Source organism: Manis pentadactyla, chromosome 18 (assembly GCF_030020395.1).
Source record: "Manis pentadactyla isolate mManPen7 chromosome 18, mManPen7.hap1, whole genome shotgun sequence".
NCBI lineage: Eukaryota > Metazoa > Chordata > Mammalia > Pholidota > Manidae > Manis > Manis pentadactyla.
This window is the reverse complement of record NC_080036.1, coordinates 31,673,453-31,701,266: the sequence shown is the minus strand read 5'-3', so window position 1 is coordinate 31,701,266 and position 27,814 is coordinate 31,673,453. Positions and strand designations below refer to the sequence as shown.

General features: G+C 49.6%; 2 protein-coding genes across 9 annotated transcripts; one reads left to right on the top strand and one right to left on the bottom strand.

The window, feature by feature from the left end:
* Positions 1-18,356, top strand: SKIC8 (SKI8 subunit of superkiller complex). Of its 7 annotated transcripts, none has more exons than XR_008994690.1 (12): positions 1-76; positions 3,030-3,080; positions 3,718-3,745; positions 4,922-5,027; positions 5,400-5,572; positions 8,149-8,297; positions 8,520-8,613; positions 9,427-9,520; positions 11,228-11,320; positions 12,042-12,120; positions 17,003-17,141; positions 17,566-18,356. XR_008994690.1 is itself a non-coding variant. In XM_036916046.2 (12 exons), the coding sequence occupies exons 3-12, from the start codon at positions 3,069-3,071 to the stop codon at positions 13,748-13,750; spliced, it is 918 nt and encodes a 305-aa protein (XP_036771941.1). In that variant the 5' UTR covers positions 83-391; positions 1,055-1,107; positions 3,030-3,068; the 3' UTR covers positions 13,751-13,927. The 7 variants fall into 7 exon arrangements, 6 of the variants coding, with proteins under 6 accessions (XP_036771942.1, XP_036771939.1, XP_036771941.1 ...); XM_036916046.2 differs by lacking the exons at positions 1-76; positions 17,003-17,141; positions 17,566-18,356 and adding exons at positions 83-391; positions 1,055-1,107; positions 13,661-13,927; XM_036916044.2 differs by lacking the exons at positions 17,003-17,141; positions 17,566-18,356 and adding an exon at positions 13,661-13,927 and having other exon boundaries at positions 3-76.
* Positions 14,713-27,668, bottom strand: DNAJA4 (DnaJ heat shock protein family (Hsp40) member A4). Of its 2 annotated transcripts, XM_036916041.2 has the most exons (7): positions 27,390-27,668; positions 23,320-23,500; positions 21,682-21,786; positions 20,615-20,842; positions 19,510-19,740; positions 16,557-16,657; positions 14,713-16,463 (listed from the first exon to the last, which is right to left on the bottom strand). In XM_036916041.2, the coding sequence occupies exons 1-7, from the start codon at positions 27,519-27,521 to the stop codon at positions 16,248-16,250; spliced, it is 1,194 nt and encodes a 397-aa protein (XP_036771936.1). In that variant the 5' UTR covers positions 27,522-27,668; the 3' UTR covers positions 14,713-16,247. The 2 variants fall into 2 exon arrangements, with proteins under 2 accessions (XP_036771936.1, XP_036771938.1); XM_036916043.2 differs by lacking the exon at positions 21,682-21,786.
* Positions 27,669-27,814: the final 146 nt, after the last annotated feature.

Here is a 27,814-nt window from a genome sequence, read left to right as displayed (position 1 = left end):
GTGAGATCACAGCCGCGCGCCGATGTCGCGCCCAGCGCGCCTGACGTGCAGCCGGACAGCGCAGCCGCAGTGCAGGGTAAGTCGTTCCGCGCGGCCGGTCGGGGCGGTGGTTGGGCTGCTGACTGCCCGCGGGTGGTCCAGGGTGGGCCGAGGCTGCCTCGGAGCTGGTTTGCTTAGGGGTGCTGCATGCCGCGGGGCCTGGGATGGCTTCTGTGACCCGCCGACCCTGGCTGGTCTCGGCGTGAGGGGCCTGAGGGGAGGCGGCCTTCTCGCCTGCGGAGCACGCTCTGTGCATCCTCGAGACTGGGGCCGCTTTCTCTGAGCGAGAGGTCTCTTGGCGTAGACGGAAGGGCCAGCGGCCTCATGTAGCGAGCTTCCCAGCACTGGACAGGTAGGCAGTCTGGGTTCTCTTTACCCCAAGCACCACGTAGCAGTGTGGGCCATTGAGCCTCCTGGGTGCTGTAATAGAGGCATACGTAGTGTTCTTTGAGAACAGTGAGGAGTGAGCAGTGAATTCTACCTGGAAAGTTAGAGAGAAGTTCCCTGAAAGAAGAAGATGGCCAAAGAGGGCTTCGGGGTCCTCCTAGCTCCGAAGTGGCTTGCTACCGGAGACTGGTGTAGGAGGTGATGGAGTTCGGTAGCCTGTACTCCGGCGTGTGTCCCCCTCCTTGTCAGACTAACCTTGGGGCGGCTTCCTTATTCCCTCTATCCGGAAGGTGGAGGTGATAATACGATGCCTATCGAATGGGGGTATGAGGGTCCAGTGAGCTAATCCAGCCGAAGAACTCAGAGCAGGGTCTGACTCATGATGTGTACTCACTGATGGAAGCACACCTTGTCTGGAGGAGGCTGGCTTCTTGGAAGCTGGCTTCCTGCAGGCTCTCCTACTCCTTTTTGTTTCCTCTTTGCTAAATGTGAGGCTGGGATTGGGAGGGGGAAGGCCTGTGCTTCACTGGGCAGAGCACTGGTGCCCGGCAGAGGCTGAATGCTGTTGACTTCAATGAAACTGGCTTGAGCTTCCTGTCTGTCTTATCCTGAGCACACTCTGTTCTAGGGTCACAGATGAATTAAGCAGTACCAACTGGATTGAGATCTTCACAGGCAAAGGTTTAGAAATCTTTTGTTCATTTTTTCTGTTATCCTAGGAAGTAAGTAGCCTTTTGGGCTTGTACATTTAAAGTAAGCAACCTGAACCTGGATGCTTAAGCTGTTTTATGGTCTCTTCTGTCCCTGAATAGAATTGAGGGGGCCATGAACTTGGATGAGAAGAAATATGCATTGTTACGTTCTCTGCCCTCTAACTGAACTTTAGCGTGTCCTTCAGTTATGAATATAGGCGGCAAGCCCTTCTGTTAACTGTTAAGATGTGACCTTGTCACCAATAGAAATCACAGATATTTTCACATTTTAGGGTGTTGTGTAAGCTCATCACAACTGAAATGATGGTCAGTCATGGGACTGCTGCTCGATCTCATACAATTAGTAGTATGAGCCGCGTATGTTACACTGTCACAGATTTAATTTTCATATTTTGATGTTTTATTTCGGTATAGGGTCGATCCTCATTGTTTCCAGGCTCCGTGTTTGTAAATTTGCTTACATGCTAAAATATATTTGTAGCCCCAAAATAAATACTTCCAGTGCTTTCGTGGTCTTTCATGGACATTTGCAAGGTGGTAAAAAATTTGAATCTCCTGGCACACATTCTCAGCTGCAGTTGAACAGGAGATGTTCTGCTTTCTTGTTTCAGCTTGCATATTGCAAACAGGTGTCCTTTTTTCAGTGTGTTCAGTGCCCTGATTTTTGTGCTTTCTGTTGGTGATTTCATGTTTAAAGTGGCCCCCAAGCACAGTCCTAAAGTCCTTAGTGGTCTTAAGTGCAAGAAGCCTGTGATGTGCCTTACAGAGAAAATACATGTGTTATATGAGCTTCATTTAGAAATGAATTATACCGCTGTTGGCCATAAGTTCAAAATTAATAAATTGCCAATGTATATTACATAAGGGGACTATAAGCAGAAACACATAAAACAAAATTATGTATTGATCAGTTGACAAAAATGTTACTAGAGGCTTGCAGGAACCTAAACGGTATTTCCCCTAGGAACAGTGCATTAGTGTTTGCTAATTCGGTGTTCGTGGCAACTTCTTAGAATACAACTGCCTTGAAAAACAAGAATGGACTATACTTGGTTTCTGATTCTGTGTGTTTTATTTTATATATATAAAAACACCCAAGAAGTTTGAATCTGAACTTCCTGGTGATCAGAGCAGGAAAAACACGATTTGTTAGTCTTCTCTTGGAAAGGCAGTTGTAGGGGAGGAGAGACTGCAGTTTCTTTAAGAACTAATTGTTCTCTGGTATGACTACAAATTTTGCGCAAGCAAATCAAGTTGCTTGCAGGATGGTCAGGGCGATAGCAGAGGGAGTGGTGGCCGTATCTCCTCTAGGGCTGGTAGGCTTTACAAGGCTGCTAGAGGAGTCTATGTCACTCACATGAAGTATGAAGAACCCTCCTTATAGCCTGAGAAATTAATCTGTTCTTAAAGTAATTTTGCATTTAGCTAAGTCCTTGAAGACGTTGATACTTTCTGGGAGACGTGTCCCCCTCCAGCTCCTTTGTGTGCCTGCTGGCTCTTGTAGGCATTTTTGTGCTCAGACCCCAGCATGGACTGTGAGAACTTTGCTCCATATTTGCTTGTGGAGTTTTGAATAAGTAATATTTAAAATTAAAAGGGCATATGGGTTTATCTCTCTGAAGAGCAGCAAGGGACAGAGACTGGTCCCTCTCTGTAGTCAGACTTAGGGAGAAGAGAACAGGGTTGGGTTGGTGTTGTTAAGTTCCTGTGCTCCGAGGAAGAAAGAGGATCATGCCACCTGGCAGGGCTTGTGAAGGAACACCTGGGACAGATCCATGGACCAGTGTCAGGGCAACTCGGGCCTAGGGTTGGTCCAGAGGAATGTCCTGTGGCCCCTCTGCCCAGGCTTATTGACAACCCTGTATTGAAACCCTGGTGTTGTTTTCACAGAGCTGTCTGGCTGTTAGCCCTTCATCTTTGGTTAAGGAAATGACCAATCAGGTAAGGCCTGTGGGAAGAGCATTAATCCAGGATGTTGTCTGGGTGTGTAGTCAGGAGACAAGCATCTAATTCCTGCTGTGCTCTCAAAAAGCTGGGTGACCCTGGACACTTGTCAACAGAGGGTTAGGTGGCCCTAGTAAAATGCACAACACTAAGAGGAGGGTAATTTTATTTAAGTCTTTATACCACAGTTTACAGATGGATTGAGGAGAAAGAAGTAAAGATCAAAAAAGGGGAAGCATATCTTTGTAATAAGATTGGAGACAAATGTGACAGGTGGTTATGCAGGCTCTGTGGTTTCATGCAGCTGTGAAACTGAGCTGCAGACTGGACTCTGAGCTTCCAGGTGATCAGAGCAAGGAAAACATGATGGTTAGTTTCCTGGAAGGGCAGTAGTGCGGGAGGAGAGACTACAGTTTCTCTAAGAACTGTTCTCTGGTGTGACCTCAACTCTTGCACAAGCAGGAATCAAGGAGCTTGCAGGATGGTCAGGCAACAGCAGGGGGAGTAGTTGACACAGTGGTGACCATACCTCTTTGGGCTGGGGCAAGTTGGGTGCCAGGGAGTGTTTTAGGGAGGGGACGGGATACATCTGAAATCTGGCTGTTGGGTTAACATGGCTTTTGTTCTTTTTTAGTACAGTATTCTCTTCAAACAAGAACAAGGTAAGCAGTCTGCCTGTTCAAGCAAATTCATGTGTGTGTGGTCCCTGGTGCAGGATTTTGTCATGCTGATCAGGTATGCAATTGCCAAGTATACCCACTTTGCAGAAGAATTGGCAGGGGCTGCTGAAGGCAACACATTTACAAACACCACCAAAAAAAAAAAAAGAACATCAGGTAACTAAAAGGTAGGAGTTAAGTAATAGACTGAAGAACTCCCGGCTAAGGAAAGCTTTCCCACATGAGGAACACATATCTCTGAGCCTCAGAACTCCTTGAGTGCCCTCTCATCTTGGGAGGAGAACTTGAGCCTCGCCCTGAACTCAGAATTTGCCATGCAATCTCAACTTGTTTTCTCCACGTGCAAAGCAGGGGTTCCATAGAGGACCTTTAATGAAAGTGGAGGATGTTAACAGTGACTTTAATTCTATCAAGAGCACCAGTGTGGGGGCAGCTGGGGCTGTGCAGCAGTGGCATTGGTGGGAAGGGAGTGGGAGGCAGGCTGGAGCCAGCCTGGGAATGTACCTGCCAATAGCACTGGGCTTCACACCTGGGAAGGGGTGTATGCTTGGGCTGTTCGCACGTCTCCTTGCTTCACAACCTGGAGGAATTTTGATGGTTGGTGAACTACAGGCTTTTCAAAGCCTCTGGTACCTTGTCTGGGAAATGAGAATGATATGAACATACTTAACTTCGTAGGTTGATTGAGATATAATTATAGCAAGTTTAATTTAATAACTGGCCCTTTAAACATAATAGACCTTTGTGGCAAAAGGCAGCTCACATATGGAGGCTGTGTAGCTATTTATTTTCAGACCTGTATCCTTTACACTTGAACTGCCTACTGGTTTCCAGAGATCTCTAGGAGATAAAGCCTATCAAGTTTAGGTCTCTTTCTGGACAGCAATAATAATCCAAGTAGAAAGGGCCTTGGATTATTCCAACACTGCCTCCCCACCTGGTAAATCTGGGCAAGTGGCTTCTTCAGAAGCTCCAATTTTCATATATGCCTCCACAGTTCTAATAAAAGCTGTATGGGAAAGCACTTTTCAAACCAATAAAGCAGATACAGATGGCTATTATCTCAAGAGTTGCTGGAACAGTATTTCAGCTCCATTTTAGCACATTCAATCTAGAAGTTGCACAAAGACCTTTTAAATGAAGCACTTCCCATTCCAGCCCATGATGATGCCATTTGGTCAGTTGCCTGGGGGGCAAACAAGAAAGAAAACTCTGAGACAGTGGTCACAGGATCCCTGGATGACTTGGTGAAGGTGTGGAAATGGTGAGTACCCTCTTCCCTAACAGAAGCCTTGGAAACTGGGGTTGATGGTTTTGCTTCTGGGCTCTCAAGTTGCAATTAGGGAAGTATTAACTGTTTTCTAGGCAAGAAAGCTATAACAGTTTGGTGGTATAAAAAGACAAATTATTTTTTCTCACGTTTTCCTACTATTCAGTGTTAAGTCCATATAGTTTAAAAACAAAAAACTCCATGTTTAAACTTGGCTGCGTCTGGTATTCTCTGGCTCTTCAGTTCCTCCCTGATTCTGCATTTCACAGAACACTGGTAGCGCATAGTCATAGGGGCCCAGAATTTCAGATGCCAGGCTTAATGTATTGTGTGTGAAGAAACCCCTTTCTCTGTCCCCCACTGAAGGCGTGATGAGAGGCTGGACCTGCAGTGGAGTCTGGAGGGACATCAGCTGGGTGTAGTGTCTGTGGACATCAGCCACACCCTGCCCATAGCTGCATCCAGTTCTCTTGATGCCCACATTCGTCTCTGGGACTTGGAAAACGGCAAACAGATAAAGTCTATAGATGCAGGACCTGGTAAGAGTTTCACCTGTAGAGAAGATAAAGAGATTTATGACCCCTTTTCAGAACCCTTAGGGATAGATGTGTTTCACAGTTCAGAACCCTCTGATTTGGGAGGGGTAACATGGGTGCTCAAACTGCATGTTATGTCATCCCTTCCGTGGGGCTGGGGGCAGCACTCTAATCAAATGCTAATATTGTGCAACTAAACAGACTGCGTATACTTAGAGAAATAGAGGCTGCAAACAGTCTTTTATCAGTTCAGGTCAAGTTTTGCTACCAAACGAATCTTGGTACTAAAGTTACTTTAAAAAAACAGTTTTCAGAGCCTTTGGATTTCAGCATTGCTGATTTGGTATTGTGGGCCTGTAGGGCAGCCCAGAGGTTCTCTCTGGGCGTTTCCTGAATTGTCATGCTTACCACCTCCTGGAGGTCTAGGACTGGAAGCACCAGGTCCTCACAGGTCTGGGTCATGGGGATTGCTACTGATTTACAGTGAAAATGCCCGATTTCTAGAATACGATGGGTATGAAATTTCTAAAGCAAGAAATCCACTGATGTTTTTAAGCTTACTCGTGTCCCTGGGCGCACCACACTTGAAGAAATGAGGGCTGGACCAGTCCCAAAGGAAAGTGTGGTATCAGTATCCAGCTGGCCTTCCTGAAAACCAGCACTTTAAACCCTGTGTCGGCGCCATGTGCGTCAAATGGCCATTGAAAGGTCACTGTTGGAAAGGAAAAAGGATGCTGAGAGCAGAGGGGTGTATGATCTTCCTGGATCAGAACCTGAGGTGAAACAGCAGTCACGTGGGGAGCGACAAAAGCATGCACCAGTGTTAACCGCGGATGAACAGCGGATTCATCCAGCCACAAACCACATCCCCATCTACGTGTACCGCACACAGGGAAGTGGACGCTTAGCTTATACCTGTCCTGAAGCACACATTGACAATGCAAACCCCCAAGGAAGAAAGAAAAAGCAGAGAAAATCCCCGATCCTGCAGAGGAGAGTGAGGACCTGAACCAGGCTGTAGCTCCCTAGCAGACTGACGTCCAAGATGGAAGGTGGGCCCCCAGGGGCCTATCCTCTCAGCCACAGGTCATCGAGGTGCCTGAGAGCAAAGACAGGCTGCACATTCAGTGATTCAAGTAAATACTCAGTCTGCAGATATTAAAACATGTTAGAGCACAAGGTTTCATTGAGGAATAAAAATTCCTTAAATTTTAAGCAAAGAACATTTGATATTAAAAGTATATTATAAAGCAGTTAATAGAAAAATATAAAAATAATTTAGAAGTGTTCTTTTATTAATCAAGGAATAAAAATTAGATTTCCTAATAACCATTATTCCTGTAAATAGCTAATTATAATAGAAATGAGAGAACATACTCCTTTTAGAATAAATGTTGTCATTTAGGAGTAAAGATATTAAGAAGTGGCTGTTTGAGAAGTTGAGTATAAAAGCTTTTTCTGATCTTTGTTAACAGCATTTCTGAAGTCAATTTCCTTTTTTAAATATTTAATAAAGAAAGTGATAGAGCTAAGGTATTTTTACTTTGAATATGTGGGTTAAATTTGCAGAGATTATTTTAAAACTCACCCTGGAGTATGGTGCTGATGCACCTGTCATGGAGCCCCGGTCTCCCTGAGTCCAGCCCGCAGAGACCTCTCCTCCTCCAGCTCCTGTGGGCCAAGAAGGGCATGACCTCTGAGCCCTGCCCCATGAACGAGAGGAGTGACTTGGGAGCGGCCTTCTCTCCTTTGCCTTTGTTTCTGGGCAGGTGCAGGAGGGCAGGACTTGGGTGGTGTTCTCATGTAGGGGTGGGCATGGGCAAAGGGGCCTGGGCAGGCAGTGGACCACTAGTGGGCAGCGAGATTATTCCTCAGCCTCTAGGAATAATAACCTCAGAGGCCCCCAGAGCTCTTTGGGGTCGCCTTTGAAGAAGTTCCCATGTGGCCAAGGAAAGAAACGCTAGCATAGCGTCAGTGGTCCGGGTGAGCATATAAGCCCAAGTGCTGTTCCTGCTGTGTGTGAGCCTGGAGGCCGTGCTGCTGCCTGAAGCAGCGCTGTGATGCACCAGTACCGTCTGTGCAAAGCCAAAATCAGCCGAGTGCAGGGTAACCTAAAATCTCGTCTTTTTGGTTTTTGTTTTGGCAGAGTGCCTCCTTCCAGTCCTTATTCCCTGTTAACTTTGGGGTAAATGCTTGCCATGTTACAGTTTTGTATCAGAGTATCTATGGTACATCTTCATTTATTTACAGCTTTATTGAGTAAATTGTGTAATTGCACTATAAATTGATACATTGTAAGTATACAATTCAGCTAGTTTTAGCAAATTTCTGTGGTTGTACAGACTTCACCCCAGTTCAGTTTTAGACACTTCTGTGCCCCCAAAAGTTGCCTTGGGCCCTTGTGTTTATTATCAGCCTGTGCTCCCACCCTTGGCCTAAGTGAGCCACTGATCTGCTTTCTGTCTCAGTAGATTTGCCTTTTTGAAGAATTTCTCGTAACTGGGATTGTATTTTCTTATATGTCATACATCATTGAGGTCACATTTCTCACTATTTTTTTCCTTCTTTTTCTTGTGTAGTGGACGCCTGGACTTTAGCCTTTTCTCCTGATTCCCAGTATCTGGCCACAGGAACTCATGTGGGGAAAGTGAACATTTTTGGTGTGGAAAGTGGGAAAAAGGAGTACTCTTTGGACACAAGAGGAAAATTCATCCTTAGTATTGCATATGTAAGGAAACACGGCTCTCTCCTGCCCCTCCTTCTTTGTTTATTCTCCCAGCCTGTTGTGTGCCCTGGTGTACGTTCTGTGTTGGGCTTGTCAGGCAGCTGTTGTCTCGCTGGTGTGGTTTGCCAGCCAGCCAGTTCGGCCTGTAGCTGCAAATCTGCTTGTTTGTTGGGGATGACCTAACAACATGGAGTCTGGAATGTTCTCCATACGTTCTGTGCACAGAGTCCTGATGGGAAGTATCTGGCCAGCGGAGCCATAGACGGAATCATCAATATTTTTGATATTGCCACAGGAAAACTCCTGCACACGCTGGAAGGTACGGCTTGTCATTTTATCCTATGCAGACTGGGTTGTCCTGTCGCAAAGGAGGGATTATTTTCACTGAAATGCGATTTAATGTCAGCTGAGCGCTAGGTTTGTGAATTCCCAGTCTCGGGGAGAGCTGCAGTGCCTCCCAAGTGCTCACTGTGGCTGTCAGGGTGGCCTAGACGTGGGTGCCCTGTGCAGTGGCACAGACTCATTTGACTGAATGGTTACCTTAGCTATAGGAGTTTCTCATCTTTGTCACGTTTGGGCCTGAAGACCTGTGTGATTGGAAAACAGCACTTTTTTGTTGATAATATGCAGGTAGATGAAGTTCTATGGCCACCCTCTGTGCTGGTGGCCTCTGTGCAGGACTGGGTGCTGAGAACAGGGTGGCAGGGAGACAGTTCATTTGTACTGTTCTGAATTCTCACCAAGTGAAAATACTATCTCCTCGGTTTATCGTTCACCCTACAACAAAGGGTTCTGTAGGGAAGTAGCCCCCTGTTTGCTTGGTCTCACAGATGAGGAGCAAGTGTATTTCCATGTTTGGTCACATCTATAGCAGAGGAGTTTTTTCTGAGCAACATGTGCTGAGCTCCACCTGGTCAGGGAAGAAAACAGGAGAAATGCCTCAGGGTTACATGGATGTTTCTAGAACATCAGGAACAAGGGTCTGGTCAACGCCCCCCCTCTCTGACTGAAGCCTCTGTTGAGTGCAACTCAGTAACATAGGGCCATTAGAAGAAATGTGGTGGGAAGCCCATCTGAGGATGGTCAGGTGGCAGTGAATTGCCAGGTTAACAAGAACCTTTGTGCATTTCAGGCCATGCTATGCCCATTCGTTCCTTGACCTTTTCCCCGGATTCTCAGCTCCTCGTCACTGCTTCAGATGACGGCTACATCAAGATCTATGACGTGTGAGTTGCCTGGTGAGATCCCAGGCTTCCCACTTTGTCTCTCCTGTTGTGGGGGAGGTCCTCGCTGGGGTGCTGCTCCTCAAGGGCAGCAAAGGCCTGTGTCTACTCCCATCAGACACTTTGTCCCCTAGTCTTTCCTTCCCCATCATTGAACTTAGAATGTCACAGAGGAAGTCGTGCCTGGATGACCTGCTACAGTCAGACACTTGTGACATTTTGTCTGGCCTTGTGTGCCTTGGGGGGGCTGCTGACTTCAGGTTCTTGGGGTAGGCAGGTGGGTACAGGTGAGGAGGTGGAGCCACGAGCTGTAGCTGGCGCAAAGTGATGGTGAAGAGTCAGCACATGGCTTTCCAGGGGCGGCGCTGCTCCCGCAGGCATGCCTGCCCGCTTAGGGAGCTGTTGGGGCTACAGCAACCTCGCAGCGGGTCTCTGATGAGGAGCTGTTTGCGGTCGGTGTTCGACCACAGCATTTGCTGCAGCTCACAGCTATCTGTCACTGTGAGCCTGTGCAGGCCCCTCTCTTGTTCCCATTCTTAGTCCCCACTCCTGCCCCCACCGAGGTCTCCGTACAGGGTGCTTGATCTGTGTCCTTGATACTCTGACCCGGCACTGATGTCAGTGTGCCTCTGCTTCCTGGCATCTGAATCCACTGGGCGCGTCATGTCCCTTTTCTCCATCCCCCAGCTGAGATGGCTGCCCCCTGCATGTGCCATAGCCATGATCATCGCATCCGTCCCGTTAGACCTGTGAGAGGTCTTCAGGAGTTAGAACTTGGGAGTGGGCATACTGCTCCTTCTTGCTGCTTTTGGAGGACAAAACGATGTCAGACATGCAATTGGAACTGCAGCTTCTGGAATTAGAGCTGAATGAGGGTGTTAGGGCCCGGAATGAAAGGTGCCTCTCTCAAACTATGCTTGCTTATTGGCAGCAGAGCCAGTATAAATAATAGCAGTTCCTTATTTTATGAGGCTTTCACTGCTGCACTTGCATCAACAGGCCCAACAGTGATGAGGTGGCAGCATGGGTTAATGTCCCTCTTTTGCAGATGAGGACCTCAAGCTGAGGTGGTGATTTGACTAAGGTGATGATACCAGATCAAGACCTGGGACTCTTTACCTTCCCATGGCACCAGTGCCTTCCACTGTGGCCAGCAGGGTCTGTTTTCAGGGGTGAAACTGCTGGCATCAGTCAGGCCTAGGATTGTTCTGTCATCAGTGATTTGACTTCATTTCTTTTAAAAGTGAGAATGGCTGTAGTAATTAGACCTCTCTTGTTCTTGGTCAGGTTAACAATAGTCTCTCCAAGCCACATCCGTTACAAAGAGCACATCCTGATGCCTTCCTTGGACATGAGGCGCTGGGTCCTTGTGGAAAGGGTGCCGTGCAGGCAGGGCTCAGAAGATGCTGCTGTTTGCGGTGGCCTGGGTGCCTCTGTCGTGTGGCTCCTTTATTTTGAGCTTTTAAGCTCTTGTTACGGATCCTATTCTTGGCTGTTAGGGGAAATGAACACACAATGCTGCTGTAAAAATTTGTTCCTGCAATACCTGATGCTACTTAACTGAAAAGGGAATTTTTCACATGCTAATAGTATCCTTATATGGATAGCAGATTTGGTCCAATTAAATGGGCAGAGTTAATAACATACCTCCCTCTTCAGTGGCTGTGTTCCAAAAGTTAACACCCCATCTTGTTTGAAACTCCATTTCAGACAACATGCCAGCTTGGCTGGCACGCTGAGTGGCCATGCGTCCTGGGTACTGAATGTGGCATTTTGTCCTGATGACACCCACTTCGTTTCCAGGTAATTATGACTTTAGCGGTTTCTAACATGCTAGGAAGGTGAAGGTGGTCTTGAATGAATTGCCTTAAAATTTGAAGGTGTTGTGACCCTTTTTATTCAGGCAGTTTTTATTTTTTAAGTTGTGAAGGTAGCAGTTCTTAGCTGGAACAAAGGGAGATTGTTTAGAACCGTTCACGTCTTAGTTTTTCCTTATAATAATCTAGGTTTCTGCCCACAGTTGCTTAAGGGATGCCTGTGTTTCAGTGGTAACTTAAAATATGTAAATCTATTTGTAAAATGTTCCGCTTTTAGACCCCAGTGTTCAGGCCAGGAAATTGTTCAGAGCAAGACAGCTGAAAACACATGGTGGACAGTTCAGTGGCATGTACAGAGGTTTACAGGAGCCTAGGAACCTTTATTTTGAAGCTTTAATAGGCCTCCCACCTCACTGAAAGTGGGTAGATGTGTCTGAGACTCCTGATGAAGACACTTAACATGTGAACAGACAGATCAGTTTCAGGGAAATGGTTGCTTTGAGTAGAGAAAGCTACCCAGGGATGCCATGCCCAGGCCACCTCCTAGGGGCCCAGGTCAGCTGCTTGTGCACACACGTAGCAAAGGGAGCCTCTGACAGGAGGCAGAGGGCAAGTGAGCGGAGAAGTATGAGGTTTTTGGTCAGATTCCTCCCAACTTTAAACCAGTCTGAAAACTTTCCTGATACTAATGTTCCCTTTTTAAATAGTTCATCTGACAAAAGTGTAAAAGTTTGGGATGTTGGAACGAGGACTTGTGTTCACACCTTCTTTGATCACCAGGATCAGGTATGGCAAAACTAACATTTACACTCCCTTGTCTTTCGATGGCTGACGTCATCTGACCACTGTGCCAGACTCTTCCCTTGTGCTAACTTTGCTGCTAGTGTCTGGTAGGCGCTTGGCATGGAGCTGCTCGGACTGCTTGGTGTCCGTCCAGCCAGTGTTCTGTGCACACTGTCAGGAGTTAGGGTCACAGCCCATGAGGTGTGAGGGCCCCGTGAGGACCAGAAGATGTGGTGGCAGCCACACAGCCTTCAAGCTGAAATGCTCTCCTTTGCACATGCAGGCCGGTGCCTGAGGCCCTTTCCCAGTGAGCAGCAGTTTGGGAAGGTCTTTCGTTTTTCCAGGCTTCTGTGTGGAACTGTCCAAACGGTGATGTGATTTTATTTTTCTCAATATCCTTGAAGCCAGAAATTCTTACCGGCTATTTGGCTTTAGCAATATTGCTAAGCTTGTTTCAGCCTTCAACTTAGGAAAAGGAAGAGCTGTTCCCACTGGAGTCTTAACCTTTGCCCACAGGAAGGCGAAATAGTGAAAGGTTCTAGTGTAAGGCTTGTCAGGGCCTGATGGGCACTCAATCCCCTGGGGAGCTGGGGAGCGTGCAGGCACCAGTTCAGGGGGTCTGGCCCAGGGCCTGAGAGCCTGCGTTTCTACCAAGTTCCAGGTGAGGCCAGTGCTGGTCCCAACCACTGTGTGTAGCAAGGGTCTTGGGAAACTAGTCAGTATAAAAAAATGTCCATGTAATATAAAGTTGACTTTTAATGTATTTCAGATTTTTTAGTGATGATTCCGTAGATTTTCCCTCTTTGGAATATAACTTAAACTAACATAATGGTTCATGCTTTTTTACATTTAATCTTAAATTGTTACCAGTAACCCAGTAGACATCCCGCTCCTGGGTAAGTCCTGGTTGGCTGTTGCCTTGCTTCTGGGGATCAGAGCGTGGTGCTGTCTCAGGAGGACGTTTGGAGTGAAGTGAGGCCATCCCCTGGCCAGTGGGAGCTGCAACAGCCCCTCGGGTCTTGGGGACGGTGGTCTGATGAGAGCCCGGCCACACCAGCTCATCTGAGGAGGAGGTGTGGCTGGTGCCCATCTGGCTCCTTGGGCCCCACAGCCCACCAGAGTGAAGGTCACTGAGCGTAGGAGTGGGGGCACCGGGGCCAGGGAGCTCGGGTTGCAGGTTGGTGGTTGTCCCTGTGGGCAGTGACCCCGGGGAGTTATGGGGACCTTTTCCTCCTAGAAATCAATGAGAGCCATGCTTGTCCCTTATGGGCCCGTCCTCATGGCATGAGGCCACTCCCTGGATTCTGGATCTTTGACAGATTTGTAGGTGTCTTGATTTGTGTTGAGAAATGAAATTTTCTGGAGTAGGGAGGTGAAGGGAGTGATAATTGAGCAAAAGGGAAGAGGCCTGGTGAAGGACGGGCTCATCCCCACGGCTCAGAGTGCGGCTCACCCTCAGCACTGTCTAGATTGAGGACAGCGAGGAGAGCATGTCCTAAAGAAGGCACTGGTGGGACTTTTCTTCCTTTTTATCTTTTTACAGGTCTGGGGAGTAAAATACAATGGGAATGGTTCAAAAATTGTGTCTGTTGGAGATGACCAGGAAATTCACATCTACGATTGTCCACTTTAAACTGAGTCTTGCAGGCTCATGCTGGAAAGAGAATGTACAGAATTATGACATTCCTTACCTTTCTAGCTTAAAAAACAGCATTTAATATAGCAAAAACAGATTTTTGTAGATAAAATGTATATCTTTTTTTTTTGGAAATGCTGTTCATACTTTAACATAAAGTGTCCTTAATGCAAACACCGTGCTCTCGAACCTGCGTTTTCATTTGTCATCCCTTGTGCAGCTGTGATGGGACTTGGCATCACCGAAAACAAGTATCTGCCTCCAGGCGCTTCCTGAACTTCCCGGCTTAGAAAGGCAGGCTCACTTCCAGGGGATCGAGTCACACAGAAGCCATGATAGAAAGGAAAGCTCGTCTTTCAGAATGGGGCCCTGAAGGAGACAGGACACGTGGGGGGTGCATTCTGTCACCTGCCTACACCTGCTGTGGTTGAATGCCAGCCCTGCCCCAGGATCCCCATTCCTTGTCTTTCTCCTCAGCCTGAGAGTGGGTGTGCGTGAGTGGGCAGGTACCCATAGCTGACCCCAAAGCCCGTTGCTTCCTATTGATCCTGATTCCATGCGCCTGAAGTCAGGTCATACATACACCCTCTCCCCAAACTCTCCGTCACTCTTAGGGTGAAGCCCTCGCCCTTTACCATAGCTCCTACTGCTCCCACCCTGTAACGACATGGCCCTTGCCATTCCCTCTGCTGGAATGTTCCTTCAGAGGCCTACTCACTGTTCAGGTAGCCATCTGGATGCCAGCTCCCAGTAGAGGCCTGCCTCTGTTCCCTGCCACCCTTTCTCATGACTTTTTCTTCAGTTATCATTGCTGATGTTTGCATTTATCCCCACCTGCAAAATGTACATTCTGTGAGACTGGAAACTTTATGCCATTAAATCAACCAAGGTGAGGCAAGCTGGCACTTAAAGTACTTCATTTGAGCTTGAGAAAATAAAACAAAAGCCATTGTCTGTCATTCATACCAGCTCAATTTTAATTTTAAAGTAAAATGTACAAGTGGAGTTAAGTTTTAAGTAACCTCCAAATTCCATTTATAAGGAGCTGAATGCAGTAATTTCTCAGGAAGTCACAGCCCACGGAACACCCTGAAGCTGTGGTCTGTGTGTAAGTCAATTTCCACACAGGCTTAGTTGGAAGAATAGGTTTTGTGTCTGTCCTGACTGATGGTCAGACAGGCAAAGGTGGGCTCTTTACCTATTCTGAGCAAATTTCTGGCCACCTTCTGGGCAGCAATGTGGTCCTTCCAGCCGGCTCACCTGCCTCAGGCTTTACCTGCCCTTTGACCCTCGGGAGGCCCTGGTTTGACTGCACCCTCAGGGACTGAATGAGCAAGTACGTGTGGATCCTCTGCTCCAAAGAGCCTCTACTGCAGCCCAGCAGCTTCTCTTCATGGCTGCTGTGGGAGGAACGGAGCAGCAATGGTGCAGGCTGAGGTAACCCTAAATTTCAGTTGTGGTCTCCCTGCCAGGGGTGACCTCATGACTAAGGTTCCTTCAAACGGGCTTCCATTTACAGCTAGTCCACCTGGCCCGCTGTCACCATAGAAGCTGTCTCCAAACCAGTATCACTTGAGCAGGAAGCCCTTGTACTATGGCTGTGCAACAAGGGGAGCATGCCCCTTCAGAAGGGAGTTGGATCTGGGAGCAGAGGAAAATGCTTTCCAGACCCTCAAGCCACCCAGGGTCCCTGGTCAGACAGGAAGCTGGCGGAGCCACAGGGCCCCACGGCCACCAGACATTCTGCCATGCCTTCCACTGCACTGAAGCAGCAGGGGAGGCAGGAGGCTGAGTTTTTTACAAGCACGCACTTGGGTGGGAGCACACTGCAAAGGTCAACAGATCCTGAAACCACAGAGAACAAGGCATGGGGGTACCAGGCAAACAGCTGTATCGGCATTTCAGTTAAAACACCGGTTTGTCCTCACCACGAGGCTTGGGAGGTTCAGGCGGCTTCTGGGAGAGCTGGTTGGACTCACCCCATTCCAGCCACTCCAGGGCACGGAGCAGGAGAAACCCCATGTGAAGCAGGCACCGGAGCAAGCGCAATCCGGTTGCACCTCTGTTCTTGAGGATCGCCTAGGATCCAGATGCAGAAATGTCCCACCCTCCACAACCCCCACGGGAGGTAGGGAGAGCCCAGCCAGCCAAGGGCCAGATGCCCACCTGGTGCCCACAGGTTTCTGGGGTGCCAAGGGCTGCTACCTGGGCAAAGCCATGAGAACCACATGTCATAGTGTGTCACTGGCTCCTCAGATGTATCCTGAAGGTGTAAATAAACCGATGCCATGTGCAGACAAGAGGTGATTCACATTTAAAACATTTACGTATAAATTAAGCTATAACTTAAGTTACAACCAAAAGAAAAACCAGAGACACTTAGCAATTAAGGATGCTGGGCACACACACAGGACACCCAAACATGAGGCCAGTGAGGTGACGCGTTTCACTGTGCCCACTGTACTCTTCGTCACGTGCTAGTCTGGCTGAGCCGTCATGCCGTCTGGCACTGCACACCAGCCCGGGGCCCGTCGTCGTCCTCCTTGTATGCCTCCCTGTGCTGACGCCAGTTCTGCTCACTGGGGTTGAACTCCTTCAGCTCCACTTGATCCATGTCGTCTGTGACCCTCACTTTCTGCCGAGGAGGGAGTAAGGCTTCCAGCTGAGGAAGCTTGTCTTGAGAAAGCCAGTGCTTCTCAGGGAAGATGACCTGTACAGGGTGAGGTGGGGAGAGGCAGTCATTTTCCCTCCCAGTTAAGGCATTTAGCAATATGTCCCATGAGAACAGAACATGGGAACTTACTAAAAACTGTATGATCAGAGTCCCTCTCTCCAGGGGTGCTTTGTAGATTGGCATTCCTTCATTACGGACACATCTCAGGTCCCCATGCTTTATCACCTCACCTGCAGCAGGAAAAGTTTAGCTGTGAAACAGGAAGATGGAGGGCAGCCTGGAGGCAGCAGTCTACCTTTTGGGAAGGCCAGAGAGCAGGCCCTGGTTCCCCCATGCCATCAAAGGGGTAATGTCACATCTGGGAGGAAGTCTGGTCCCAGCTGGAACGCCGCCTGCTGGAGGAACTGCCTGGGTGGGGGATCAGTGGGACTCTGGCCCTGCTCTGGCTCCACGGCATGCTGGAGCCCCATTCTAAGTGTAGTTTTAAAGAACAAGGGACCAGAACAATCTGGGTAAACAGGTGATACCTGCCAGCCTGCCTCCTCAAGTCATTGACTGCATCTGTCCCTCAACAGGGTGAAAGTCTGCTCCTCCAGCTGGAAACAGAGCTCAGAGCAAGAAAGGACCTCAAAGGAGTCTGACCACCCCACCTGGCATGACAGCCCACCTGCCCACCCGTGTCCTCTGGCAGAAGACATCAGGGTTGAACAGCCAGTAAGCCAGGCGCTGTCCAAAGGGCATCATGGGAGTTTAGACCCACAGAGTCTAAGGTTATCCCCCAAATCTAAACATACTACTTCCCTCCAAACCCAAAAAGGAAAAGGACAAAGGTGTCTAAAAAAGTTAGCCCAGTGATGAAAATGCACAAAGGAAAGAAATGTGCGGAAGAAACAGGAAGGGGGAGGGGAAGCTAAACACTCTTTTAAGCAGCAGCCCACACCCAGGTGAGATGTCCCCTCCTCCTGAAGGGAAATCTTTAATACAGAGGCCTGGGGAGCTGCCCAGTGCAGGGCATGCTTCAGGGCGGCCCTCAGGGCTTCGGGCTGCAGGAGGGGGCCCCTCAGCCAAAGCCGCGGAGATATCTGTGTTTGTACTCTTTCGGTTTTTTTTTTTTGGTTTGTCTCTCCATTCCTATCAGGTATCACGACTCCTCATGCATCTACTTCAAACTTACTGGGGGCTGGGAAGCCCTGGGACAAGCACGGAAAACCACACGGAGGAGGGCGAGGTGACTCTGCCACCAGGGGACGCTTATCTGCGAGGCAGCAGGTGTTGGGTGACTCCTGGGGCACTTCCTTGACTGACTCCAGTCCCTAGCCATCCAACTCCTCAGGACGGCCAAAGGGCCTCTAGCAAGGCGGGCATTTCAACTGCAGGCGAGGAGGAAGAGGAGGAAACGAAGGAAGGAGCAAGAAGCCAGAACGAGAGCTGAAGAGGTGGAGGACCCCGAGAAAGGATGGATAAACAGGAAACAACACAAGGGAATCCCCTGCAGTCCCTGCATTTCCATAATTACTAAGCTAGGAAATGGGTTCCTTGGGGTTACCACCTCCTGTCCTTGGCTTCCTGGTGCCTGTGGCTGTGGGCAGCTGCAAGGTGCTGAGCTCTGGAGCCCAGCCCACTGCAGGGAGCCCAGCCACGTCAACTAATACCTTGAACTGCTCGCCCTTGGCCAAGGGCAAAGAGGCTACATGAGGGTCCTGACACAACACGGGCATCGGGCACTGGGGCCTAGCACTGTGTGTGGACTCCCTCCTCAAACTTTCCTACTCAGGTGAGGGAAGGATCATGGGATGCAACCTACGGAAGGTGCTGTATGTATGTCCTGCAAACCTTGTACAGTTCTGGTGCTTTCCCCCAATTATTGATTAAATGTGTACAGACCTACAAGTAGCAAATGATAATTAAATGGGGTAGATGTAAACAAGAGGCAAATCATGTATGGTGTATATATATTTATGTATCCTTATGCTATTTTTACTTTTACGACTTTTTGTTAGTCTGAAATTATTGCCAAAAGTAAAAAAAAATCTTATCAAGGTTTGGATAACTAGTTCCACTTCATTTCATGCCCAGAAAAGGAGGAAAGAGAAAGAGCCAAAGAGAGAGAAAGCGAACAATGCCAGAAAAGGAAGAGGGGAGCTGGGCAGAGGCAGGCAGGCCTGGAGGCAGCTAGGGCAGGTAGCCCAGGGTTTGCCCCTCCCTGGGCTTCAGAGGTGCCACCAGCTGGCGCTGCCCTCAGACCCCAGCCCCAAGGCCCGCCCCCTACCCTTCAACTCATGTGCCCACAGGGAATGTCACTCCTGACCCCGTGACCAGCAAAAGAGCCAGAGCCAGAGCCAGTGGTGGGGTTGAGTCCAGGGTAGCTTGGCCACAGCCACACCACCCAGATGTGCTTTGACCTAGACAGCTGACCTGAAATGTTGCCAGACGCAGCTGAAAGTCATGGGCCCAAGCCTGGCCGCTCCCCCTTTTCCATGCCTGCCCTCCCTTCATCCCTAGGTATGCAGGTGCTCTGGTGCCCACATGGGCTCGCCCAGCACGGACACTCGCCCTGCTGGGAGCTGGGAGCATGGTATCCATACATCTGCCGCAGGCGGAGTGTTCAGGCCCTGGCAGCCCGTCTGGCACAGAGGCGGCACCTCCCACCCTGGGGATGTGTGTGGGCAGGCATTCTGCAGAAGGCTGCAAAGATAAGCCTGCAGGTAACATCGTTTTCAGGAAAACTACTTTAACATGGCTACCACATGTAACTGACAACGCAGAGGCTGGACAGACAGTGGGTGAGTCAGCACAGGTGACCACTACATTTTATCGTTACGCAAGGATTGTCTTTTTTAATTTAAGTTAAACTGACAGTTTCCAGTTAGAATTTTAGACCCCCAACATTCCTGTTTGAGGCTCTTCCCCCCACTCTGAATTTTTTTCTAGGAGAATATAAAAGAAACTCTTAAATTCTCAAGTCACAGAGATGACTTTCACTCTAGGGAAATCAGGTGACGCTCACTGGCAAACAGAGCCGGCCTCAGAGTGAGAGCACTGCCATCCGGACACGGCCACGGCGGGGTGCATCTGAGCTCACCTGATGTGGATGTGATCACAAGGACTCGGTCATCCAGGGTTTTTATCATCTTCTTGAAGCCACAGAGGGCTTCAGAAAGCTGAATTTTCATTTTCATGATCAAGTCGTGGCCTCGCCTCTGAAAGACACTATGATCCTTCTGATCAAGCACAATTATGACATCGCCAGGCTCCAGCTCAGGCTCCTGATCTCCTTCTCCGTGAAAGAGTACCTTTTGCCCATCTTTCATACCTAAGAAACATCATCCCTTTCTGATTAGCTATTCCCCTTAAACCATACTGCCCACAAAACTTATGGAGGAGCACACGGTCCTTGGGGGCCCTCTATTCACCAACTCCCACCCCTGAGTGTCTGGGAACAGGAGTGGAGGCTGGGCGTATACCGAGAAGGGCCGCTTCTCAGCACGCCAAGGTGCTCAGCCCAGCGCAGCGGGGAGAGGAGGGGAACGAGGCCTCACGCCACAGGCCCACATGGCCGTGTTGCCAGGGCTGATGTGCTACGGCAAGCACAAGGTCACCCCACTGCTCGCTGCACTGGCAGGGGCGGCCTGGTGTGTGCACACAGGCATGGGGGCTCAGGTGTTCTAACAGCTACTGTTAGTGTGGGTGCTCAACCCACAGTCACTTCTTGTCCCTCTTGGGACATATTTGCTGGATTAAAAAGCCACAGAATGATCAGGGACGGCCTGAGGACAGCTAAGAACAGCAAGGCGAGCATGATGGTGCCAGGGAACATGAAGAGCAGGGTGAAGGCCCTGTACTTGGGAGAACCCAATACGACCGAGGGGAAGACAATGACTCAAGCTCTCGGGGCCTCTCCAAGTGATTCTAAAGGAAGGGCTGAGGGTGGCAGGCAGGGCCACCAACCAAACTCTAGGTCAGGGGACTGTCAGAGCAGTGGGAAACCTTAATAGAGTTACTTTGGACCTCAAGGAGCAGGCCTCAGCAAGGAAACTGGCAGGTGACGCCCAATGGAAGGCAGGCCAGGGGGCCAAGGGCTGGCCTGGGAACCGGAGGCTCTGCCGGCCGCAGACCAGCTGTGACGCTGTTTCCCGCCCCCGACCTGTGAGTGCGTCGGCGGGGAGGAGCCGCCTGCACAGCCTCACCTCTCTCCACGTGCACCTCCAGGACCTTCTTCTCGCAGACTACCTTGGCCCCGCAGCAGCTCTCACAGCGGTCCTTGGGGTCGATGCGCTCGCCCTGGCCCTTGCACTCAATGCACACAGTCTGGATCTGCTGCACCATGCCCGGCCCGATCTGCTGGATGTGGACCTGCATCCCGCGGCCCTTGCACAGGGGACACTTCTCCACAGACCCCTCCTTCCCACCAACACCTGTGGGGGACAGGGGTGAGGGCCCCACTCCTCCTTAGTGGCACCCCCTGCTGAGCACGGCAGCAGGAGGGTGACCAACCACTAAATCAGGCACTGGGGTTTGAATTCTATTTACGATACTGAAAAGCAATGTGGAAGAGCCTGGATGATTCCAGCCAAGCAGAAAATATCCATGTTAATGTGGCCTCCAACATTTGTGATTTTGGCTGTACCAAGCTGAATTCATTACCTCAGCTTTATCAGCTGTGTTTTCTTCCACCCCAGGGTGCCTACAGGTGACCAAGCGGCCAGGGCTGCTGCAAACTGGAGAACACAGACCTGTCCATAGAGGTGGCTACCTAGCTCCAGACAGTGTGAGGCTGGGGTCACCACATCTAACTTTTCTTAAAAATCATATTTTAAAAATTACATCAATTACATTTACATTTAAGCCAAAGGTCAACAAACTCTGGCCAGCTGCCTGCTTTGTAAATAAAGCTTTATTGGAACCCAGGCACTCCGTGCATCCATACTGTCTGGCTACTTTTGCACTGAAGGTTGGGTAGTCACGACAGAGTCCATGTAACCCATAAGGCCTAAAATATTTACTCTCTGGCCGTACACAAAAGTTTGCTGACCCCTAGGGGCAGGTGAACCATCTTAATTTTCAAATTTGTAAAATAATGGTCAACATATTACAAAAATGTGCAGCCCAAATAAAAAAGGTATAGGGCAAATAAAACACTTGACCCTCACATTTGAAAAGATAAATTATTTTTCTCTGACTTGTAAAATAATCAGAACTGTTTCCAGATCTAAGGGATCAGAACTATGAGATTCACTCAAAAACTAATTTTTACCTTCACATTTCTCACAAATTACATTTTTCTGGAGGGCCAGTTTCTTTGTGACTCCATTATATAAATCTTCAAGAGTTACAGACAACTGATGTACAACATTCTTGCCTGACCAAGGAAGAAAACACAGTTAGCACCTGCCTCCCGTCCCCCCAACCCTTCGCTGTGCAAAGCCCAGAGACTGGGCCATGCCCAGCCCTTTGCCGCCCTTCCGCAGAAGCTTCTGTCACTCCTGGCCCATCCTTCAGGTATCCCACCATGTGAAGGTGTTGTCAAGAGACTCTCCACCTTTTCCCAGAACACAGCTGAGGACAGAGGGGTCAGTGAGGAAACCAGCCGCAAGGTTCTGCTAACGGAGGCACTGTCTCCTCTCTCACGGGCTCAGGGTCTTCCCTTCACACTCTTTCTTGACCATATACTCCATATACACCTGCTAAGCCCTTCTGTAACTTGTGGCCAAGTGGGCACTCATCCTCTGCTGAAATCCCATCTGTGCATTCAGGACTCTAGACTTGAGTGCAGGAGCCTGGCCGTGCCACAGGCCTGCTTCTCAGGACCCTCAGCACCAGCCCCTCTCAGAAGCCGCAGGGCTCACATGAGACTGTGTCCCTGTTGAATGGCTGTCAGCCTTGGGAGATGACTGACTTAAGGGCATGAAGAGGCCCCCAATGTTCTGGTCATGTCCACGCTGTCAACTACATGAGTAGCAATACTGCAGACAGGGCAAGGGTGTCCCCAAACACTGTTCACAGAACCAACAGCCAAGCTTTTGAAGCTGAAAGTTGGTTAGAATGTGAGAACAAGTACTTATTTACCTAGGAGCCTCTTGTTGGCCCAAACCACCCTTGCAGAGCTCAGTTTCCTGATTTTATCTAAGATTGTAATAAGCTTGGCTACCTACCTATCTGGTGTCAAGGTCCAGAGCAGATAGATTATCAACCCTATACTGGACAGGGGGATGGGGGCTATGGGAGATCACTACTACAGCCAGGGGACACAGCCCACAGCCCAGCAGAGGCTAGAGGGACAAGAATTAGGAGAGCAAACCCCGGACCTCAGAAAGTGACCTGGGGCCACTAAGTCCTCACTCACCTCCTGGGGACAAAGCTGCTGATCATAATACATTCCAAAGAGAAAGGCAGATGGGTTCTTTAACAAAGACATTCAAACATAAAGCAGTACATTTTGTCACCTAGACAATCTCCAGGGCAGCTGAGAAAATGAGGCTCCTGTGCCCATGGCAGAGCTCCAGCAAGAAACAGAACCCACGGAGGCGCATGATGGGGAAGGGCAATTGTGGCACAGGCATCGTTGGTGACCAGAGGGGTGCCACCTATATCCCTTAGGACACTCAGGGCCCAGACCCAAGCAGCAGAGAAAAAGAGGGCAAGATAAGTTTGCCTTTTCTCCTTTGGACTCACACCATTTGCTTCTTCATATGTGGTGTCTGGAGGGTATCATGTAATTGTTAAATGCCCTGAGAGATTCCAGGTAGCCTGGTTACTAAACAAGTGATGAACTGTTTAGCAAAGGATCCCAAAACATGACAACTGTACCCTGCTAAAGCATGATACGTCCTATTTCCAGTAACGTGCAGTTTGGAAACTATGAAACTCGTTTAATGTCTTTAAAAGCATTTACCTCTTCTCTCTCTAGCCATCCGTCCGCCGCCACCAAAGAACATGTCAAAGATGTCCATGGGCGAAGAGAAGCTGGGGCTGCCCGAGCCCCCTTCCTTAATCGCCTGCTCACCGCCCTCGTCATAAATGTCCCTTTTCTTTGGATCTGAAAGCACTTCATATGCCTGGGATATGAGCTTAAACTTTAAAATAAACAGAGAGAGAGAAGGTTCAAGTTGTTTTAGTAAGCAATCCCAGCAAGTGGCAGAGACACCCTGCCAACACCTCCAAAACCAGCTGGTCTATATCTCTGCAACCTGACTGCCTCTCTTCTTCCCCAATAGAGTAGGAAACACAGGGCAGACATTAAGGGACAAGTGGCGAGGCCATGGCACAGAGTAAGGACAGAGAGCAGTGGGAAGGGACCTCCTCTACTTGGCTGCAGCAGACAGGATGGGGTCCAGTGGAGCTAGGATGGGGGAGACCAGGCCAGGACTCAACCCACAGCTGGAGGAGCCCAGCCTGCCGGCCGCTGATGCTAGCTGTCCAGTTCATGAAGACCGCTTTACAACTTCGCTAGCATGAGGTTCACTACAGACATACGATGAGCACTGTCCCCATGCAGGGTGCACACACAGGGTGCAAACCCATGCTCCTGACCTTGCTCCCAAAGTCCCGCCCCTCCCATCCCCTACATCTCAGCTGTTGGCAATGCCAAATCTCATTTCCTCTCTCCCCAACATCTCATCTGTCAACATATCCTTTTAGCACAACCTTCAAGTTTTCATCTCCAGCACCAGAGACAAAATACCCCATGTGTCACACTCACGCCAAAAATGTACCATTGGGTTTCAAATGTAAGAAACAGAAAAACAAATTTAAAGACATTCTGCAAAACTAAGTGGAAAACTAAAATCAATATGTGATCCTGGACTGGCTCTCGCACTGGGGATAAAGTGGCTACAAAGGACGTTGGAACCTAGAGAAATGTGATTTTTTTCTAGGTTAAACTTCTTAAACTTGATAACTGAACTACAGTTATGTACAAGGATGTAGTTTTTTCTAGGAGAAACACGTTGAAGTATTTAGGGCTGAAAGGTTATGATATGTGCAACCTATTCTCAAAAACTTTAGCTAATAATAACAGAGATTAAGCAAATATGGCAGGTAACCTGTGAATAACATGGGTTTGCATTATTCAGGGTCCACTTACATGCATATTTTTTTCAATAAGCATATTGAAAAATTTTTTGGAGATCTGTGACAATTTGAAAAAACATTCACTTTTCTCTAGCTTATTTCATTGTAAGAATACAATATATAATACATATATCACAAAAAATACATGTTCATCGACGGTTTTATGTTATTGGTGAGGCTTCTGGTCAACAGTAGGCTCTTACTAGTTAACTTGAAGGGGAATCAAAAGTCACACATATATTTTTGGCTGCTCAGGGGCGCTGGCAGGTCAACCACATTTATAATTTGTGAAGCTGGGTGAAGCAAGAGCACGTGTTTGCTGTACCACTCATGTTTCTGTAGGTAGACAGCTTTTAAAATCGAATCAGAGCCTGGTAAAATACCCAGAGGCCACTGCATGCCTGTCCTGGTACAGACCCCATCTTTCACCTGGATTACTGCTGGAACCTCCCCGCGGTCCGCGTCTTCTGTCCTCACTTCAGCTTTCAGTCTGTGCTCCAAACAGCAGCCAGAACAGACTGGCTGGTCTTTTCCATTCTTTGCCCCAACCCCCCATGGCAGCCCATGTCACTCCTTACTCTGATCTACACCCCATCTCCCCAAGTCTGCTCCCACTCGCCCAGCTCCATGCTGTCTCTCAGCACCACAGCATTTATGGCTTAGCTTGCATCCCCAGGGCAGCGTCAGCTCCATGAGGATGGGGTGTGTCAGTTTTGTCCACTCCTGTACCCCCGAAACTAAGAGAGTGTCTGGCATGTGGAAAGTTCTTGTCAAGATCCATTAGATGAAAGGCTCAATTCTGTGAATCCAGAAATGAATAAAGGATGATAGGGTCACAGCCCTCCAGAAGTACAGCGTACTCCGTGGGACAGGTGTCTACATACATAGCCTTTAATGCAGCAGCCTCCATAAAACATACAGAAAAAGTGCTATGAAGATACAAACATGGAAACTGACATGCACCTTTTCTTTTGTATTAAGGTCCCTGGCAGAGATCTACTAAGTAACTAATAAGCAAGAAATGACTGCTAACAGATAGTGGGTAATTCAAAGTTAGGTCCTAAAGGGACATCAGAATCATACACAGGGCAGCTGGAACTTTTGATCTGTTAATTCTCGCACCATTCCTACATAGAAGTAGGTACCGACTGCCACCTTTTTTCTCAGCAGAAAAACTGAGGGATGGGATTAGGTGCCTGGTGTGGAAGGTCAGAAAGCAACTGGCCCCTCTCAGCACCCCTAAAGGGATTAGCTTACTGGCCCTGCCACCCAAGAGTCTTGCAGAAGACCAGCTGGGAGAACCACAGACCCCACCAAGAGTGCCTGACAATGCGAGCAGGCTGCCCAGTGCTTAGCAACGCAGGACAAAAGGGCAGCAAACACAAGCCGACGCCCAACAGCCGCCTCAGTTGTCCAAGGGAGCACTGGCTTCATCTATTTTTGAAAAGACATTAATAATACAGTGACAAACTTAGGGGAAAACTGAGTGTCCACTACTGCAGATAAAGTGCACAAGAATTATACACAGACTTGCACAAAAAAGGTCTACGCAGCACACAGTAGGGCCAGAAAGGACCTTTTTAGGGAACTTTACAGCAGAGTTTCTGTGACTGTCCCATGTCCTCATCCCTTTTGATTTCCAATCCAGTTTCTCCTGATCTGATTCTGCCTCACTGTGACAACTTCCCTCCAAACTGGGCCTTGACAGGGTTTTCTCCCCTCCTAGAACTCTTTAAAGTGTATATCTTCCCATGACATCGCCATTCACTCAGCCAACCGTTTAGCACCCACACTCACAGCTAGACACAGGCCCATGGCTGGGCCTGCCCTTCTTCCACTGCAGTGGGGACAGTGGGCATCGAAGAAGAAATCCTAATTAAAGTAGGATGGGGACTGGGCCAGGTCAGTCCACAGCCAGAGGCAGCCCCCTGAAAGTCATTTTAGCAGGAAACTAAAGTCAAGGATTTCATCCCCTTTGTGGAAGATGTTGGGTGGGCTGGAGTATTCCTGGCAGTGGGAACATCACAGAACCCCCCACCCCACAAGCCGAGAGGGGCCTGCCAGACCTCACCATCAAGAGCATCGCTTATGTGACACTGGCTGTAAATAAACACTGGTTTGGAACAAACCAATATTAGGTATACACAGGACAACCCTACAGACAGTAGTACAGGTGGAGACTAATTGAGAAAAAGCGTCTGAACGCCAAAGGCAGGCTGAATGCACTAGTGGAGGGAGCTGAGATCCGACCTGAAACCCGGGGAGGGCCGCCTTCTGAAGGTGGGAGTGGGACCCAGGTGCGCACTCCTTGAGGGAGTTGCTCACAGACAGGCTGCAGTGAATTCAGGGAGCAAATCTACCAACCAGCTACATCACTGGAAAGCCACTTTAAAAGCTACAGGAAGCCACCTAAATATAGATGAAAAAGTGCAAGTGAGTAACAGAGAAACCTTCCTGGGGGAGAGCATTTAAACTTGTGACAGGCACAGTCGCAACATGTGGCTAAATATAAACATCCTGTCACCGCTGCCCCCCAGCCAACCTCCCCGGGGTGGAGTAGCTCCGGTTCCGGGGGCCTAAAGACTAGATGGGGGCTCTGTGGCCCAAAGGACCCGGGTGTCACTGCTGTCAGCTGCCACAGCGGCCCCACCGAAAGCCATGCGGGGCCCCCAGATTCCGTAGGGAAACGGGCAGGGTGGGAGATGCACGGGAAGGCCACCGGGCTTTCCCGAAGATCAGCGCCTGATCCACAGGACACCTGTGCAGGCAGGGAGGCGTCTCCTTGCCCGTGAATGGGGGCAGGCTCCGTTCCCACCCACGGCCCTCGGTTTCCCCGGGAGGCTGCCTCTCCCGCCCCCGGCCCGCGCCCCCAGGCCGCCGGCCCCGCGGCACCTTCTCGCCCTCCTCCGGGTTCTTGTCCGGGTGGTACTTGAGCGCCAGCCTGCGGTAGGCCTTCCGGATCTCCTCCGGGGCGGCGCCGGGCCTCACCCCCAGGACGTCGTAGAGCCGGGTCTCCTTCACCATCTTGCTTCTGCGGGCGGGGCGGGCGAGGCCGGTCAACCGCCCCGACTCCCCGCGCGCCGCCGCCCGGCCGCCTCCCTCGCGCCGCCCCCCGCGCGCGCCGCTCCTGCGCCGCGGGTTTTGTCGGGCGCCGGCGGAAGCTTCCGCGGGGCGACGGTGACGCCACAAAGCCCGGGGCCTTCGCGGAGGCCCGGCGGCAGCTCGCGCCCGGCCCCCCAGGGCCCCAAGTGGCCGCCGCCGCGGGGGTCCGAGGGCGTCCCGGGGTGTGGCCCCCTCTGTGTGCCCACCGCCCCCCG